At 42.5% G+C, this 19,600-nt stretch overlaps 1 protein-coding gene across 1 annotated transcript in view; it reads left to right on the top strand.

Moving 5' to 3' along the window:
- Positions 1–278: 278 nt before the first annotated feature.
- Positions 279–19,600, top strand: part of LOC119401543 (uncharacterized) — a 31,269-nt gene continuing 11,947 nt past the window's right edge. Inside the window, exons 1-5 of the mRNA XM_037668434.2 lie at positions 279–644; positions 15,618–15,686; positions 17,121–17,186; positions 18,265–18,312; positions 18,422–18,493. Coding sequence (XP_037524362.1) covers positions 528–644; positions 15,618–15,686; positions 17,121–17,186; positions 18,265–18,312; positions 18,422–18,493 — 372 coding nt within the window. The 5' untranslated portion in view covers positions 279–527. The remainder of the gene's footprint in view (positions 645–15,617; positions 15,687–17,120; positions 17,187–18,264; positions 18,313–18,421; positions 18,494–19,600) is intronic.

Raw genomic sequence — 19,600 nt, 5'->3', positions numbered from 1 at the left:
GCATTGGAACGAGCGCAGTGAATGGGGCACGTGAAACCGAAGAATCGGTTTGGTGCTCGCCCGTCATGCAGAACAGCGTGCGTTCGCAGTCGAGCAGCGTACGTCTGGAAGGAGGAAGCTGCGCACCCTTTCCATGTGTGGAGGGTAAGACGGCGTGCCGTCCGGCTTACCTTTACCTGTAGCAGCAACAACTGTCTAAGAGAGAGAGGAGGAAATGGTTCTTCCATTTTGTTGCTTTCTTTCTGTTCGTCTTGTTTCGGTTCTCCTCGAAACTCGCCCCCGGGACGAGGCCAAATGCAGCTGCCCGCGATCAGCGGCCCAGCATTTGCCGTTAGAGACTGGACCAGCCAGTCGACCCGTTCCTGCCGCTCCTGCTGCCCAAAAGTTCGTCTGCTCCCGCACCCTTTCAGCAATAGCGGACGACACAATCGCGGCTTCGCTCCATCGCCGTACATATATAGTGCCAGACCGGTGGTCATCGTCGATTGTTTTCTCGAGGATCATTCCCAGGAGTCCGCTGAGCAGTCATGCGGGATCAGCTGTACCACGTGGTCCTTCTAGTCACGTTCTCCTGGCTTGGCTCGGCTGTAGCTGGGCCCCTCGAGAAGCCGGAGAAAGGCGATAAGGAAGGCAGCAAGCAAACGGTAAGTTGATACGAGGTGAGATTTAGTGTTGTACGCTTCCTTTGGTTTGGTGTCGTTGAATTAATGTAGATGTCTGCGTCTGAGCTGTTAAGTTTGATGAGTAATTGCACCATTACTCGCTGATTGTTCTCTTGTGATCTCAACCGACTAAGCACCGTGACTACCTGAGCATATTGTAATCATAACCTTAGCTACTTCATATAATGTGAATGCTTAGAATCGCTTACCTATGTCAGCATTTTAAATTATATTCAGCCAGGCAGTGTAATTGTTAGTGTGTATACAACTCTGGAGCCTCAAAACTTTTCGACGATACGACGGCTCTCTTTCGCCACTTTTTTCGACTATTCCTTGAAATCAGCAGCGTAAACATGTGTTGTAAACGAATGTAAACTAAACACAAACGTTTTCCTCTGTTGTGTGGGATAGGTCGTGTCATGCGAATGTGTAACCAATGAACGACACATTACTGCTCCCATAAACAATATTCAACTGAGCCAAGCTGGAATCGTGTAAAAAAAAAGTGAAGTAACATTTAAATTCGTGGATCTCAGAATTTGCTGATCCCCCGCCGCCGTGTTTCAGCGCTTATTGCGTTTCGGCACTCATCGCAAGGGCAAGGGTTCGACTCCCGGTTTGGTGGCTTCTGTACCGAGATTTAGTCTCACGTTAACAATATTCACCTCCACCACTTGTTTTAACAATAGCACCTCCACCACTTGTGACGTCGCAGTTGACACGCCTTTAATAAGCCTTCGAGACTTGGCGAACTGAACACATCCGAGGCACAGAACAATCTCCAGATATATCTCCACAAGCGAAGATGATGAAGAACACCATGTGATGATGATAATGTACAGATGATGAAGAAGTGCCCGATAAATACCCACAATATCTAGGGCTAAAAATTCACCTGCTGCCATGCACTTAAGCATCTATCAAAGCATCTGGTTTGCTTTTGGACGTTATATTCAATCAATAGTCTATATCAATTCATCGCTTGCTGATCCTGCTAACCGTATATACTAAGTCGTAACATTGAAAATTTATTACATCTGTGGAAATATTATGCTCTAAAAGAGGATAAAATATAGCAGATTTTCAAAGGTGAGCTGTAAACCAGTCAAGATTGGATAACAGCAGTAAAAATTTGACGCCACACATCTCACTGCAGTTTTTAACCACAGCGGACGAATTTCTGAAAATTTATTGCGAGGCGCAGTGCGCATATTTCAACAGCAACACAGGCCTTTAGGAACTTCAGAGGAAGTGCAGCCTATCCTGTGACGACGAGTGTTACGGGCTTCGAATACTTCAAATATTGCATTACTTGTCAACACAAAAATTGCAAGTCTCATAAAGCGCTTCTAATTACACTTCTAGCTTTGTTCATCCGGATCACTAGAACGCATTCCTCTTAGGCAGTGTGCAGTCCGCGTAAAAAGTTTAGGGAACACTAGGTCTGAGAAAAGTGAATTTCCCAGCAATATGCGACCGTATTCGGTCAAACTGCATAGTACGTGTTGTTAGCACGTTTTAGAACAGGCCAGAAACCTAAATTCAAGGCTGCCTGCCGAAGTAACCGGAATGTCTAGCTTTTTCTTCATTCTCGTGGACCCTAAAGTTTTGACGAAGGCTGTACGTTTAAGCAACACCCACTAACCACTGCTGCCTGATTTAACGATCTGTTTGGATGTTTCTTTCTTCTTTGTTTTGTTACATGACTCTCAATAATGATGGTTGTAAACGCTCACCAAATTTCTGAGTAGTTTACGGTATAGCCGAATAAAAGACGACGTTGTGCACGTAACCAAAACACCATTTTTTTTTTTCATTTACAAATACCCCCCAGGCTACACGTAGGAGTATAACGTCAGGAGGAATAGACAATACTTTTCACCAAGAACACAAATAAAAACAACACAAATTCAGAAGCCAGATATTATACAATGACAAAATGTAGGAGATATTTTATAACATAGGTTTCCTTGGCTTTCTTGTTTGTTAGTTCTAATTAAGGTTGTAACAATGTAATATTAAAATACTTATTTTTCAATATGTGCTTTTTATACATAATTGAGTGGTGCTACATGATATCATTAGATATTGTATGAACATGATTTCGAGAGAACGCATGGTTAGTGGATGAGCTGAGAGCAAAAATATTGCTCCAATCTGTTCATTCTTACGCAGCAGTTTAACCATGATGCAGCCCAACATACGTGATAGACGATAAGCTGATTGGATGTAGATGAACTAGCCGCCCCTGATCACTCCTCCCGGCATGCAAGAGAGACCCTAGTTACCCCTCCAATAATGTGTAGCGACCCCGCTGTAGCGTTGTTGCCCTGAGGATGGCAAGTCCCCTAGTCAGAATGTTGACTCCCTACCAGAGGCATTCCATTAGCTGACCGCTGGTGTTGATCACTTCAAGTATTTTAACCTCCTGAGTCACGAAGGCAGTTGTAGGATAATCACTTTCAATTTCGGTTAATGCTATTGAGTAGTATGCATAGCTAACGTGTGAACTATTTTCATTTAAATATCCCAGTTGCATGCGAGAAACGCGACCCCCATGTCCGTGCAAAATGTGGCTATCTCCTCATGCGCTATGTGATAGTCTTTCATTACGTAAACAGGAAATCAATGTTGCAACGTGGTGGGGCGGAATGTTTGATACGCCTCCTGCATTTCCATACCACTTCACACTATTTTACACGCATCTTATGGTTTCTTTTTGTCGTATTTAACGACAAAACGACCTATATAAAACTAGTGTCAATTTTCTGTATAAAAACTGTGGAAAGAATACGACTAAACCTACTTCGTACCACTCCACGGGCATATGCCTCCACATAAGACTTAGTCGTGAGTACCTTAAGCGATTGCTTTCGAAGTAAGTGCGAACAGTAGGCCTTCAACCCACGTGACCACTGGACTGTGATTCCTGTCTCAATGGACCAATTGGGGGGTATTTTTGATGTGCATCGCCGAAACAGGCCTCTATTTAAATATTTAATTTTTTATGCCGTTCGGCAAACTTTTAAATAAAAAAAATGGTGAAGCTTGCACTAAGACTTGAAACAGCGAACCTGGACGATGCTGACGTCTAATCTCGTTGCTTCTAAGTCGTTGCTAGGCTTTAGCTAGGTGATGCTAGGTTGTTTCTAGGTTGCTTCTCAGCGCAGAGAGGTTCGAGTTAAACCAGAGGCAGTCACAGGCACGACACGGATGTCCAAACTCCAGAGACAGAAACTCGCGCTGAAACCGAGCGTTCGCACCTCCCATAGATCTACGGGCACGTCGTCGTTCGCGTAGGGCTTCCATCACTTCGGGGTCTTCTCGCAGCCACCGTTGCCTTTCCCGTTCGCTAGTATTCTCTCGTTGTACGCACTGCTGAAGCACTCCGTACAGATGCTTCAGCGTAGCTGAAACATGCGGCCATCGTGTCTATCACTGAGTTAATACCGGCGGTTTATTAAAGCTTTTCTCAATTACTGGTTACGTCTGTCTAGAAAGCTTAACTGCTGTTTGCCGCCGGTCGGTTGCCTTCATTTTTACTGGACCAGCGATGAGTAGTGGGATTTGCCCGATTACTGCGGCACACACCACATCATGATGATGATAATTTTTCGTACACAATGCACACCCTGAAGTTTTTTTTTATGGCCGGCTTAAGTAGCTTCGCCGTTAAAAACAACTGTCAAATCAACTCAATCCGATGCGCAGCATTAGTAAGTAAAGAGTGCAGGCACGGACACTCGGCAACAGGACCAGAAAGCATAAGCGTTGTCTATGTCTCTTCCCTTGTGTTTTCGTGTTTGAACGGCTTACTTCTTTCTACGATGAACAAAATTTTCGTAAACTTTTCCGCAGTTACGCACTTTAAAATAGTAGCTTTCTCATAGGGTTAGGCCTCTCAATCTTATCTCAAGAGACGGGTTTACAAACACGAAGTAGCGAACACGTTGTTGGCAGTCCTCTGGTATATTGTACATAGAGAGCATCTACCAAAAAAAAAAAAAATTCCCCGTATAAGCAGTCGGGATAAAGTAAGCACGTAGACGGCGCGACTCTGAATGCGACCCGAGAAACACGTTCCCCCAATGTTTTAGGCAGAAAAAACGAGGAAACGAGCGGCGTAGGGCCGGCAACGGTGCTATCCTGATGATTCTAGACACGATGGAGGCTCTCCACGGCTCGGCGACGCATTTCCTTCTTGGAGTTCCTTTAGTGTCTTTGTTTTGTATTTCTCTTTTTTTATTGTCTTTTTATTTGTGAGCAGCATTGATTCAGGACTCAAGTTCATTCTCTTCCCTCTTGCATGGTTGCATCTTGGTGCATGACCAAACGTTGTTTCGGTACATGGTGCGTATCGGGCTGCTTTCTTTATGATCGTTCCGTTTGGGGTTTTCCACGGCTCATGGTTGAGACGTTGAGGCGCGTATTCTCGGTACCCGCTCGTTTTCAATGGCATACTTGACTGCTCAAACGCTCGCGCGTGAACGTCTCCATCTAACCTTGACCGTAACTATTACTCCTGAGAGGCCTTTTTCCTAAGCTTGTCTAACGCAGATATCCTGTCTTTGTTTGAAAAGTTTGTACAAGCGACTTCTAACCGACAGCTCGCTACATGTTCTTAAAAAGAGAAAACGAAAACGCCTCCGCTTACATGGCTACATTTGGCCATGTAGGTGTTCGACCATAATGGTGGTCGAGCACCTCTGAAAAAAAAAAGACAAAGCTCTCAGGTTTGCTTATGCGTACGCCTAAGACGACTCGAAGGAGAAAGCCATCTTCTTTTTCTTCTCAGTCGATGTGCTAATTCCCCCCACCCCTCCCCGAAATATGTATGCAGCTAACGTGGTCTTGCACTAACTCTCAGGATCGGTCCAACTTCTGCCAAGCGACAATGTCATCATCATGTGACGTCATGATGACGTCACAAAATTTTGCCATTTGTGACGATATGGTGGCGTCATCGCGTTATGATTTTTGCATCACTTGTGCTGACGCCGCCGACGGTCACTTTTAGAGTTTGATGAGGCATCTAATGCTTTCGCCTTTAAAAAAAACCTCATATAGTGTTGGACGATTCTCTTCTTTCACCTTACCAACTATGAAAACTGCAGAATATTAAGCCAAGGAAAGAATACGGGACGTTATTTGTTGTTTTTTAACGGTAGTGTAATGAAACTACCATTAAAGAAACAACAAATATGTTCCGTATGCTTACCTTGTCTTAATTGTGTGTTGGTTTCATTGGTTGTGTGTAACAGAAAAAAATCACAGCATATCCACAGAGTGAATGATGATGAGTGGGCGAAGCTGCGGAGGTTCATCGGTAAACCGTGAATCTTCCGTGAATTCTGCCCAGTACATCATCACCGACGTGAGATCGGGCGCGTTTATACTAAAGGTTCGATGAGTTATGACGACTTGCAGCTCACTTTAATTTTACATGTACGCTGTGAATTTTCATTGTTTAGAAAACCATTGCTTTAGAAAACACCTTGCGTCTTTCGTTAAGCAGCTGGCGTCTTTTTCGTTTTGCTTTAGAAACATCTGGCGTTCTTTCGTTTTGTTTTTACAAAACATCTGGCGTCTTTCGTTGGTTTATTTCATCAATCAACGGCGTTTTGAACAAAATTTTTATTGTTTAATCACGCACAGGAGAAATCTCACCAGGCACTACCTTGGAGGTAAACAACGGCTGCTAATGGGAATGAGAGACAGAAGAAGTCGGCTTTTAGCTAACACTTACACTTCTACAGAGACAGAAGAATTCGGCTTTTAGTTAACGCGCACGCTGCGAATTTTTTATTGTTCAACAACGCACAGGAGAAATCTCCCACCGGCACCACCTTGGAGGTCAAAGGGTAAGACTTGTTACTCACTACTACGAGCACGACGAGGGACGAACGGGTGCCGCCTTAAGGAGCTTCGCCCCTAAAACGAGCCTCTCGAACAATGTCCCTTGTTCCGTACTCTCATGGCGAGGGCTTGGTCCCGGCAGACTTGTTTCCTTAGGTAGCATGCGACGGTTTATTGGTCAGTTGCCACCTCGTGCGAAGATCACGTGTCACGTGAACACCTGTGGCAAAAATAACGTTCCACACTCGCCACCTTGGCCACGAGTGGCGCTTGCTAACACTCCCAAGGCTCCCAAGGATTAAAGCCACCAAACTACCCTACAAACTGGACGAGGCAGCGCCCTCCGCCGTAGCTCAATTGGTAGAGCATTGTATGCGTAACTCGAAGGTTGTGGGTTGAGGTTCCACAGGCGGAAAGGATGATTTTCCATCCACTTTCATTCCTGTCAATTTAGGTCAAAATTGTTGCACTACAGTTAAAGAAATAGCAAATAATGTCCTCTATGCTTTCCTTGGCTTAAGTGTCTGTTGGTTTCATTAGTTGTGTCTAACAAAAAAAAAAAGAGCCCCTCGAACAATTTCCCTTCTTTCGTATTAAACCTTCCCGTGTCACAGGTGTATAACGGGGGGTAATACTGCGGTGAAACTTATCTCCACCTAATGGAGAGCACTGCGCACGCCCGTGGGAGTCAATCCATTTCGTAGCCGAACATAATGCCAAGCAAACACTATAAAACACGGGGATAGCAGCCTCACGAATCTATGCCGGACCTAAATGCCCCCGCGAAATAGGGATCCAGCACAGCGTCACGACACTGCATGCCAACATGTATGTCAAAGGATTTGGGCGTGCACGTAAGAGGAGTACAAAACAAGTCGGTGCCGTCACGACTTATGAGGTCGAAACTGGCCGTGCGGTTCGACCCACTCCAGAAATGTCACTCCATGGGCTTGTCTTCTCTTTTGCGTACTTTCATTCGCTCGCTACGTCACTACCCATCACCGTTCTTCGTAGCCAGTTACGTCATTCTGCGGACATTATCGACGGCGCTGGCCTTTGCAGTTATGCAAAGAAAGGGAAACTGGGGCTCGTGGTTGTCAAACATTCAAAGGTCATGCGCCGATTCTTCTTTATTCGCGAATCGTATATGTTTGCACCTTCACGGCCAAGTTCTTTCTTTTTCTGTGCATGTAGTGTGTTTCTTATACTTACGAGACTAACGTGAAAGCTTGGGGGGTATTTATTTATTTATTTATTTATTTATTTATTTATTTATTTATTTATTTATTTATTTTTATTCATACATACTGCCAGTCCCACTGGAGACTATTGCAGGAGGCAGTCAAATAAGACTAAAATATGCAACAAATAAAAGGGCGAATGCATGACTAGAGTTCTTATACAATATTAATTGTAGATAATGGAAGCATAGATCACACGGTAATAAACAACAAGATCAAATAATTGGAAGATAATAACCATATTTAGTAACAGGCACAACATAGTTACAGGTAGATATTACAAATACGAGCAAAACTGACTGTGGATGGCATTGATATAAATGAACATATTCAGTAAGCACATAAGAATGACAGTAGTACTTGAGAAAAACACACGAAATTTAACCGTGGGTAGTACGAATGTGTTCATCAAGTAAGGTTAAAAATTGATTCAGATCCTTACTATTAATTATACACCCTGGTAATTTATTCCATTCTCTAATATCTCAAGCAGTTGGTGTCGAAACGGTATCGCTCTTACTAATATTGCAATCTTGCTTAGTACTTGTTGTACACTGCGGCGTTACAGTGGATACGACACTCTGCTGCTGACACGAAGGTCGCGGATTCGATCACGGTCGCAGCGGTCGCTTTTCGATGGAGGCGAAACGCAAAAGGCTTGTGTACTCTATGTCAGTGCACGTTAAAGAACACCGGTAGATGGTCGAAATTCCCGGAGCCCTCCACTACGGCGTGCCTCACAGTGATATCGTGGTTTTGGCACGTCAAATTCCAGAAATTATTACGTTTAGTACTTGTTTTTTTTGCCTGTTTGCTTGCTTTTCGCTATGCTTTGGTACTGAAGGCTCTTTCATAGCCAAATTAACAGCGTCGCACTTAGTAAACAAACAGGCAAACAAAACAAGATTGATTCATTAGCTTGGTGTTACGCACACACTTGGGCTTTGCGACACGCCGTGTCGTTTAACTTTTGACCACACAGTGCTTTTCAAAATACTTGTTATTCTCACACACTCCTTCTTCCTTACGTCCTCAACTCCTCATCAATATATGACCATTATAGTCGGGAATCGAGCCTGCAACCTCGTATTCGTTTCAAATACCTAAGAGATCCAATATCAGGATACACTTCTAGATGCACAGTGCAATAGCAAGGTAATGTGTACCGTTGTTGACAATGTGGCTGTGGCATCTATAAAGACACTGCGTATCATTTAATTGCGTATCATACCAATGCACGCATTTTTTAAGACGCCACCTCTGAGCGAATCAAAGGCTTTGTGACATAAGCATCTAAAACGGCTTGGTAGAGATGTGAATGATATTAGCATTTCGATCACGGTGCTTGTTCCATGATAAAACACGCGACGCCTGCCATCTCAGAAGAAATCACCATTTCAACTATAACTGAGGAAGCGGACCCACCACTGCCGGCAAGCAAGGCTTCATTGGGATCGAAGCAGCCCCAGAGCGCCAGAAAAATGAATGCAACAAAAAAACAATCGCGCGCCATACGAAGTACGCGAAGGTAGTACGCATACTAATTCGACTCTGTACCTACCTGGTCAGAAATAAACACTTCGTCCGCGTTTCCCGATTCCAAAAGTGCAGGTTGCGTTTTCCGCATAGGTCAGTAGACGTGCATCCCGCCATTTTCGCTATAAAACTTCCTACAAAAGCTGCTATAGTCAGCCACAAGCTAAGTTTACAGTAGCGCGAATACCCCTGTTCAATCCAAAGAAAATTCGCATTGACGACCAAGGAAAGTTTGAATGAACATTAAGCAGTTCTGTTACACAGGCTGTGGAAGTAAATTAGCTTCCTTCAACATGTGAACTTTTCTCATGTACCTACTACACATTTGTAGAGTGTCGGGCAGTGGAAGAAATTTTTTTCGCACTATATACACATTTGTAGAGTGTGGGGGAGCGGAAGGGATTTTTTTTCACACTACACATTTGTAGAGTGTCGGGGAGTGGAAGAAATGTTTTTCGCACTATACACATTTGTAGAGTGTGCGGGAGTGGAAGGAATTTTTTTCGCACTATATACACATTTGTAGAGTGTGGGGGAGCGGAAGGGATTTTTTTCACACTACACATTCGTAGAGTGTCGGGGAGTGGAAGAAATTTTTTTCGCACTATACACATTTGTAGTGTGTGGGGGAGTGGAAGAAATTTTTTTCGCACTATATACACATTTGTAGAGTGTCGGGGAGTGGAAGAAATTTTTTTCGGACTATGTACACATTTGTAGAGTGTCGGGGAGTGGAAGAAAATTTTTTTCGCACTATGTACACATTTGTAGAGTGTCGGGGAGGGGAAGGAATTTTTTTCGCACTACACATTTGTAGAGTGCCGTGGAGTGGAAGGAATTTTTTCGCATTACACATTTGTAGAGTGTCGGGGAGTGGAAGGAATTTTGATTCGCTGGTGGCGGAAGGAAAGGCATCACGAGCTCGGTGTGCCGACCCATGACTACGCCTGCAACAGTCACATATCAGTGTTCTGCAGCGCAGAGTAGTGCTGACATACTTGTCACCAAAAATAGCAGCGAAAATGCATAAATTAACAACATAATCATCATCAGAAGCTGGGAAGGGGGCCTGAATTGTTATATTGCCCTCGCTCTTTACACGACAAACTTGTTAATTCAGTAATGCTGAGAGCTCTAGTTTGCCATCTGTGATTTTGAAAAGCTTTTAGCTCTATCGTCGCGCCGGAATTCCTTCTAGCAACTTTCGTAGGATACCTGCATGCAAAATCGGAAGTGCACCATATATCGAGAAGCATACAGTTTCTATAGAAGATGCCATAATAATTCTGCTCTCTCTCCCTCTCTCTCAGCAGCAGCAACAGTGCCAGAATTCGTTTTAGTAACGTTGGCACCAAACTTTTAAAGAAAATTACACCGTCTCGTATGCATTTGCCTAAGACGACTCAAAGGCGAAAGTCATCTTCTTCTTTTTCCTCTCAGTCGATAGTACTGATGCCGCCTCCCCGCTAAAGCTTTCTGCACCCTTCGTTGTTTTGCACAGCCTCCGGGATCGGAGGCATTGGAAGCTTCCCGCACTCCACGTTGTTTTGTACAGACTCCGGGTTCGGAGTCATTTAAATCTTCCCGCACCTCATGTAGTTTTGCAGTGCTTCTGGGATCAGCTCACCTTACACCAAGCGACGAAGCATGACGTCATAGTGGCGTCATGATGACGTTACAAATTTTGGCTATCTGCGACGTCGTGATGACTTAGAGGGTGACGTCATCACATGACGACGATTTTTTGCGTCACTCGTGTTGACGCCTACGCCGACGGTCACTTTTAGCGTTTGGTGAGGCATCTGCGGCTTTCGCCTTAAAAAGCATAGCAAGCATTATACCAGGAGCATATGCGTAGCATACGATATCTGAGACTGCAACGCGACTGTACGTACCACGAGAAAAAATGCACACACACACACATTCGCGATTCGTCCAATTTGCTGTTTTACCTAGCGTACGACACACTAATGCAGCTCTCTCTCATTCACTCTCTCCCCCTCTCTCTCCAATTCAACACAAAAAAACACCCGTTCACCACGCGTCGCGAGACCTTACACGCAGATCGCATTTGCAAGCATCGACCGCAACATCGCGCATGCGGTCGAGTTGTCGCAACAGAAGCATCCCACCGACTTGACCAGGCGGCCTAGATAGATACACTGTGCGAAACAAAATAGACGACCACAAAACAAAAATAGCCCGCGGCGGCAAGCGTGTCCCAATATGGGTGCTTCGGAAGACCCATTTCGACCGAGACGCATCGTCGTCTCCTCGGCAAGAGGAAGAAAATGGCGTCGGGCGCGTGCCCTTGTTTTATCGAGTTACACATCGTATACGCACGCTCCTCTTCCACCGTAGTTAGGTGCAGTACCGCGCATGAACGAAACGTAAGAGTCCACCAATGCGACGTACGACGTCTGTGAAGACGTCGCATGCATTGCACCGACGTTGGAAGTGTTGAGCCTTAAGCTCGGGACACGGAAGTTTCATTGCGTAAGCCGAACATTCTTTGCAAATAGGTCCCACTCAGTTGGTTGCGGGAGTATGTGGAAGAAGGTAAGATGATAGTTGACTTAATATCTATGTAGAATGATATTAGACCCCATATAAACTAACACGGATGCAAGAACGTTCGCAAACAAAACAGCCTAACAATATTGGTTTCACGGTAGTCATGCTTGTTTAGTGGAACATTTTGGCAGTTATCTTCCGCTTACTTAAACGAACGTCTGCAAAACGAGGTTAGGTGCAGCCTTAAAATTTTAAACTGGGTACAAACAGGGTACCATTTACAAGGAGGTTTCAGCGCTGGGCAAATGTTTTTTTTTATTACACGATAACGCCGGTAATATCACTGTTTTGTAAAGTCAGCATCGAAAGTTTAAGGACCACGAGACACAGAAATGGAGTTAATATTCCCGCTGCTTTGGCACGAAGCCTTGAATTTAGATTTCCCGCCTGTTCTAAAACGTGCTAAAAACATGTACAGTGCAATTCGACCAAGTAAAGTCACTCATTGTTGGGATATTCAATGCTTTTTGTTTTTTTTTTTTAAGATAAAGTGTTCTCTAAACTTTTGACGCCGACTGTAGTTGGGAAATGAGTAAAATGAAGACACAACCTGCTGTGCTTGGGACAGGAAAAATGGAGAATCGCCATACTTATCACGTATAAAGTGATCAACTTGAGAATAATGCACAGAACTTCTCCCTGTACAGGTCGTCTTGTATGGTTCACGTAAATCTTTATGTGGCTTCGTCACACAAAGCAAACGAGACTAAAATGTGGTCACAATAGAAATAGTTCCTGTCTTACTTCAACCATTTCTCAAATATCATACCGAATATATAGGAACATGTGATGATGCAGCCACGTGTATTACGTCTGTTACGTGTTGAGGAATATCCTGCCTTATATAATTGAGCCTTAAGTGCTGAGCCAGTTCTCGTGTTTACCACGCCTACATTTGCGTCTAAATTTTTCATTTTAAGGGTAAAGCTTTACCTGGCTCGTCGGTCCAAAAATCTGGCGTGTGCCGGCATCGTGAACACGAATATTACCAAAAGTCACGTGACGTTAAATAAAAATATAAAAAGGTCACACGATTAGGAGCTCGAGTTAAAGTGTATGCAAGGGTAATTAAGAGTGCACTGAGTTAACGTACATTAGAGTTGGAAAAGTACATTACAGTGATTCGAGTGAGTTAAGCGTGATTTAAAACGAATCAAGCGACTTGAGTGTGAATCGATAGTGAATCAAGTTACTGAAGTCTGAACTAACTAAGAGTTGATAAAGTGAGTTAGGTGTGAATCGAGAGTGAATCGAGGGACTTAAGTGGAAATCAACGTAATTAAAGTGAGTAAAGTAAATCAAGATGGTTTCGACTGAAATAAGAATACCTTGTAGAGCAATAGCTTTCACCTGTGATATCCTTAACATTAGCTAAAGGGAACCGGTGACTTTTTTTCTGTGGCGCCATCATACAGGTAACAAACATTGGTAAAAAGAAAGCCAATATATAGCCTTTCTTAAGCAAATGCCTCACTGTCGTCGTTTTACTGTTTATTAGTTTCTGTGTTTATTTATTACGTACAACCTGAAGGCATGTTCTGCACTGCATCACAGGGTAAAGTTGCCCAAGCTGGTCTTCCACACGGTGCCACAAGTACTGAGCGTCCATACAAATTCACAGCGTAGAAATTAAAAATAAAACCGAGATGTTAGCTCAAGTAACGAAGCTTTGAGCCGAAGAATAGAGAGCGCGGATTCGACTCCCGATCACGGCGAAGGAACTTCGATAGGGTCGAAATTGAAAACTTCACGTCAACGAAAACGTCTGTGCATACGTTAAAAATATTTCCCGGTAGTCAGAATTAAACAGCAGTCTCATATTACGATTTGTCTCGTCATCGCGTCTTGTCTTGGAAGCGTGAAATGCGAAATGTTAAATTTCTTTTACGTTTAATTTCGTAAAAGCAGTGTACCCAGCACCCGTCCCTTCGTACTACTTCAGCCCATGTTACCTATAATAAAACACTGTTTATAAAATGATGGGCAAAAACAGCGCGCAGGCGGACGGCACGAAGAAAAGGATGCACAGGACAGCGCTCGTTCTGTGTATCCTTTTCGTCGTCCCGTCCGTCTGCGCGCTGTTTTTGCCCATTATAAATCACCAACTAGCCCAATTTTCAGTCTTGCTGCTGTTTATAAAACATTAGTTATATATAATTACCGCTTAAACAATGCCTGCTATCATGCCGCTTTATGTCGGCCTCTGGTGACGGCCTAAAGAGGCGTTCGCGTGCTCGTACGGACTCTGAGATTGGCGCGCTCCCAATCTCGGAAGCCACGGTACGTTTGTACACCCTTCGAAACGCTTCGCCGTATTTTGTCGAGCATCGGATACCGCAGAGAGCTACGATGTGCAGATTAACTTGTTTTTTTTCTGATTTTAATTCTCCGAGTACAGCATGTCACCAATTATCAATTTGGGCTTTGCGCACCTTAAACGCAAGCGGTACGGCAAAGGAAATACGAACAAGGAAATGTTCATCGGGCAAGGAGGAAGGAATGAGTTCCGTTTTTAGGCTTTGCTTCCTTTTCCTATGAGGCGTTTACTTTGCTTGGAGATCCTCCTTGGAGTGTTACATATACGAAGAGTACAAAACCGATGTTCGTAGCCTGCGAGTCTTGCAAAACTTTCCTTGAAGTCACAAATGCGAGTTGGCGAAAAACGTCATGAATTATTGATATCGAAGGTAACCTACATTTGTCGCGTACCTTTAGCGATGTCGGCCGTGGAACACAGCTTGTATTAGTACGTAACAGATTTGATATGGTGACCAGATTTGCAGTACAACTTGCTGAGTTTTTTTTTTTTTGTTCTTATTTTGTCAACGCACGTACGCTCATATTCAACGTGTTTTGTCACTGGCTTCACTGTTCAATAAAAATAGTAAAACATAGACGCTTCACATCCTATGCGGTTGGCATCGTCAGTACGCAAATGGCAGCTGCCTTTTGTGCACTGATGATGGAACTTTTTTGGAATTTTTTAAAACATTTTCATCACACTCACGTGTATATAATCCACGCACGTGATAGAATCAGAATCACAATCACTTTTTCACGTTAATAAACGGCGATAATTACATGATGCGCATATGCAGTAAGTCCCGTAGTTAGAAACTAAGGAGACATCCTGTGCATGATGAAAAGAATTATTATTACGACAGACAATGGCAACATATGTTAACAATAACAAATCCTGTTAACAGACATGGTATAAGTGAACAGAAAAGTGAGAGTTTTATGTATTGAACAACTACAAGGCTGCGGATTAATAGTCATTAATATTAATGTATAGTAATCATTATTACAATTAATCATTATTAGTAACCGGACAAAACGTGCTTTTCGGTGGTCCAAAAAAGCCAGAAGTTGAAGGGAAGAGGGTAGTTTGAATGGATCAAAAATTCTTGAGCACGGGTGTCGGTGGAGCCGACGCTTCGGCAAGCGGTACAAGTCCGCTTGCCGAAACGTCGGCTCCAGCGACATCCCGTGTTCACGAATTTCGCACGTCTTTTCGGTTGTGTCCTTCGTTTTAGGCGTTTAATCCCCCTCCCATTTGTGTAATACGGCATTGGCACATTTTGGAAAGGAGTGGACTTGTCACAGCGTTGGTTCTAATTATGATAACGAGAATCGTGATGACGATGAAGGGGTAAATATGTGAGGCACTCGATGCACTCGGGTTGATTAATATCGACGCATTTTTTTTTCTTTGTGAAACTTTTGACGTTTTTCATGAATTTTCCAGATCCAGGAATTTTTCACATCCGACTGGGGAGCATGCGAACCTCTAAAGAACCCACTTGTCATACCAGAGGTGAGCATGTGAACAAAAACATTTTATTATACTACAACAGACAAGTGACACTTAAATGTATTGAACAACTACAAGGCTGCGGATTAATAGTCATCATTATTAATCTTTGGTAGTCATTATTACAATTAATCATTAATAGTAACCACACATAACTGGATCCACCGGCGGCTTAAACTCCTCAGGACCGATGAATAGAAGTTCTTGACTGACTGACTATACTAAAAAATGTGTTTTATGCCTTCGTTCTTACTTTTTTCTTTATTAAACAATTCCAGCTATGTCACGCGAGTTCATTGCTGGAGGAACACATATTCAAGTACAGCACGCATAAATTAGTAAGAAGAAACAAACAGAAAGAAAACACATTTACAATATACAATGATCACTGCAACGTAGATACGCAAGGGGACAACTTTGAGATCTAAACATTGCGGTTAACTTAGTTACTACAGTAGACTTCTAATCAACAGCAAGAACTTAGAGATAACTCTATATGTTATATATATAATTTTTTATTTTATCTTTTTTATTTAAATCATCCTGCAGGCCATGTGGCCCAAGCAGGAGGACAAGGTACAACATAAGAAATACATGTACAAGTCACAGTTGAAAATCTGAAATAAAGGAAGGTAAACAAACAAACAGAACTAAAATGAAAATGTTGTTTAGGAAATAGTGAGCATGTAATTCTGGAGTGATTATATATATATATATATATATATATATATATATATATATATAATATATATATATATATATATATATATATATATATATATATATATATATATATATATATATATATATATATATATATATATATATATATATATATATATATATATATATAGGTGTGTGTGTTTATATGTTACTGTATTTTTTATTGGTATTCGCAAAAAGTGACAATAAGCGCAATGCTGCGAACAATGCATGTTCTGCGCAATCTGCTCTTAACACGTCGTGGTATATACAGAATAACAACCTTAACCCTCATAGCTGATCGAGAAAAAAAGCTGATTGGATGTTCAGGCTTGCGTTTACAGCAACAAATTGTTGTCTGTATGCGTTGTTGGCAATCACTGAGCTATTATTTTTGCTTATACAAACGTAAACTGAGTATTCCCTTGAGAACTAATGTACATATTGTTATAGTACATTAGTTTACAGCTGTTTTTATATAACTATATAACTATTTTGTGTATTTGTGCTTTGAACGTATAGTGCTGTGCTAGCGAGTTAGTTTAATGATTGTAATGTGGTAAATTATTTGCTTATGTTGATGGAAATTGCCATGTGTACCTATTACCAATACATTTATATTTTTCCTGTACGTTCCCTCTAGATTCCCCCCAATGTAATGCCTGCGGGCTCTGTGGGTAACGTAATAAATAAATAAATACATAAATAGTGAATTCTTCGTGCTTCCTTCTACAGATGAGCGATCCCCAAACATGGATTCGGTGTCAGAAGCACCTTCCTGAGCACCCCAGTGATATCGAGGTACGTACTCTCAATGAATGCTACAATGAAAAACGCATTTTGCGTAGTTATAGTTATAGACGTGTTAAAGTCAGTATTCACTCTGTTGAACACAGCGAAGCATCAGGTGTAAATGAGCAAAGACACGGCAAATTGTATTCACTATAAAGAAGGGTAGTTTTATTCGCATCAAACCAAATTTTCTAGCAGCCAACGCTCGTACCTAAGCTATACAAATGTAGCAGGGGCGTAGCCATACATTTTTCTCGGGGGGGGGGGGGGGGGGGGGGGGGGTTCAACAATACTTTATGTATGTTCGTGCGGCGTGCGTTTGTATGTGTGCGTGTATATATACGCAAGCAAAATTGAAAATTTTCGGGGGGCTTTTGAGCCCCCCCAACCCCCCCCCCCCCCCCTTTGGCTACATCCCTGAAATGTAGATGCCCTAAAATTCATACAGCCTTTTTTTTGCGTGCGTATCAATCCGAAGATTTGTTTTTATGGTGTAACGAGCTAAACGGTGAATCGCATTTTGTGCTGAACTGCTGACATGATACACGGCTGAACGCTTTACATACGCTTCCGGTGTAACAAAATATAAAATTGTATTAGTTCCAATACACACAGCAGTTCAAAAGGAATGAAGCGCTCGGCATCCGAGCGATCGTAGTGAAGGTTGTCGTTACTAAACAACTTTTCTAAAGTATGTTTTAGGAAGCGTTCGAAGAAACTTGCGAATACAGCTAAACGTCACAATGAATGCGTGCAGCAAATGCATTTGGTATAGTTCAATTCCTTGTCTTTGTGTGTCGTGTTGGGAACGGTTCGTGATCGACAATAAGAGTTGATGAGATGTCGAGGTTGGAGGCTATTTTAAATAGGCGACTGAATAAGCGTAGTCGAAAAAATAAATACAGTCTATAAATGATCCTGTGAAGCACAACCTCAGGTTTTCGCATTGTGAATGTCTTTACAACCTGCAATCCGTCTTTACTTGCAGTGTGCCTTATATGGATTGTGTTTGCAACTAAGTATTACGCCAGGGTACTCCAAATGTTTATTTCTGTGTTGTGATTGCTTTGGCCCTTGTAATGTGCAGGAATACCTCCCGAGGCTTAGCAGATGTATGCTCAAAAGCACGGGTTGGGTAAGCAAACTTATATACCCATTTCTTTGAGGACGTATGCTCATAATTTTCATAATGGGATCATTATGCGAATTTTGTCATATTCTCCGCATTTTTTTGCTTCTCGCAGGTTCGAAGCAACGGCAACATGAACCTAAGCAAATACCTTCAGTACCTCAGTCTCCTCGGTCTTGACAATGAGGTGAGATTTATGGAGTCGTGACATACATGAGCAAATACAGAGGAAAAATCGTGGCATGCGCGTTCGGCGGTCCTTCTCTTTGACTCAATTCATGTTTATTCACGTATGTAATCACTATACAAATGTCCAAAAACTGTATATGCATCCCTATTGAACGGATAGTTACGAGTCAAGTAAAGCGATACACTCGAGTTTACAAGTTTCGACACAATAAATCAAGGAGCGAACGGAAACATAATTTAAAATACATATTTCTTACGCAATAATATGATCCGCAATTACAAAGACGTGCAAGTAGTTTAGATGACAATGTAGTGAATCACAAAAGTAAAATTAAATAAGTAGGTGTGTCACTAGCGAAGTTGCGAGGTTACGTTAAGTGTAATGGCAAACTGTGTGACGTTTTTCCGCGACTGAATTGCGGAGATTGTTCACCAGATGCATTTTTAGCAGGTGCAGGGTTCAAGTTTCGTTTCTAGATACTGCATGACATTCTAGACCCAGAATCAGGCTGATAAGAAGAGCGCAGAACCGTTACATTGAAAGTCAATGTTCATTACTTATTCTGAAAGCATTCGCTCGGTCAATGAATGATGTCGTTAGGTCATGAAAAAGAGGCCATGACATTTATACATAGCGAATGACTCCAGAAATCGGAGTCAGAGGTATTTTTCACTTTTATCAAACACTTAAACAGCGTAAATGGTAGACAGTGTGCATAAAAAAACACAATTTTAACACTACACATTTCTTGTTATATTTCAGCAATCGCAATTCTCGAGCGGCCTGTGTGATCGTATCAATGACCTCTGGTGTTCAGAGACGCGGGGCGGGACTGCATTAGCGATATGGAATTCTTCCATGGTTACACTTCTCGTAGATTGGCGAGGCGACGCCGGTATCACACATCAATTCGGAATAGTGTCTAAGCAGCAGTTGAGCGGAAGGTAAAATTATACAAAACAGTGGAAAACAAATAACATGGTGAAGAGTGCTCGAAAATCAGACTGACAACTGTTTCTTCAAAACTTCGGTAGCTAACTTGTCAACAGTATCGTTTGGCTTCAAGTGTGCGGGGATACACTTTTCTTTAAGTGCATACCGTGT

Source organism: Rhipicephalus sanguineus, chromosome 8 (assembly GCF_013339695.2).
Source record: "Rhipicephalus sanguineus isolate Rsan-2018 chromosome 8, BIME_Rsan_1.4, whole genome shotgun sequence".
NCBI lineage: Eukaryota > Metazoa > Arthropoda > Arachnida > Ixodida > Ixodidae > Rhipicephalus > Rhipicephalus sanguineus.
This window is presented reverse-complemented; position numbering and strand designations above follow the sequence as displayed.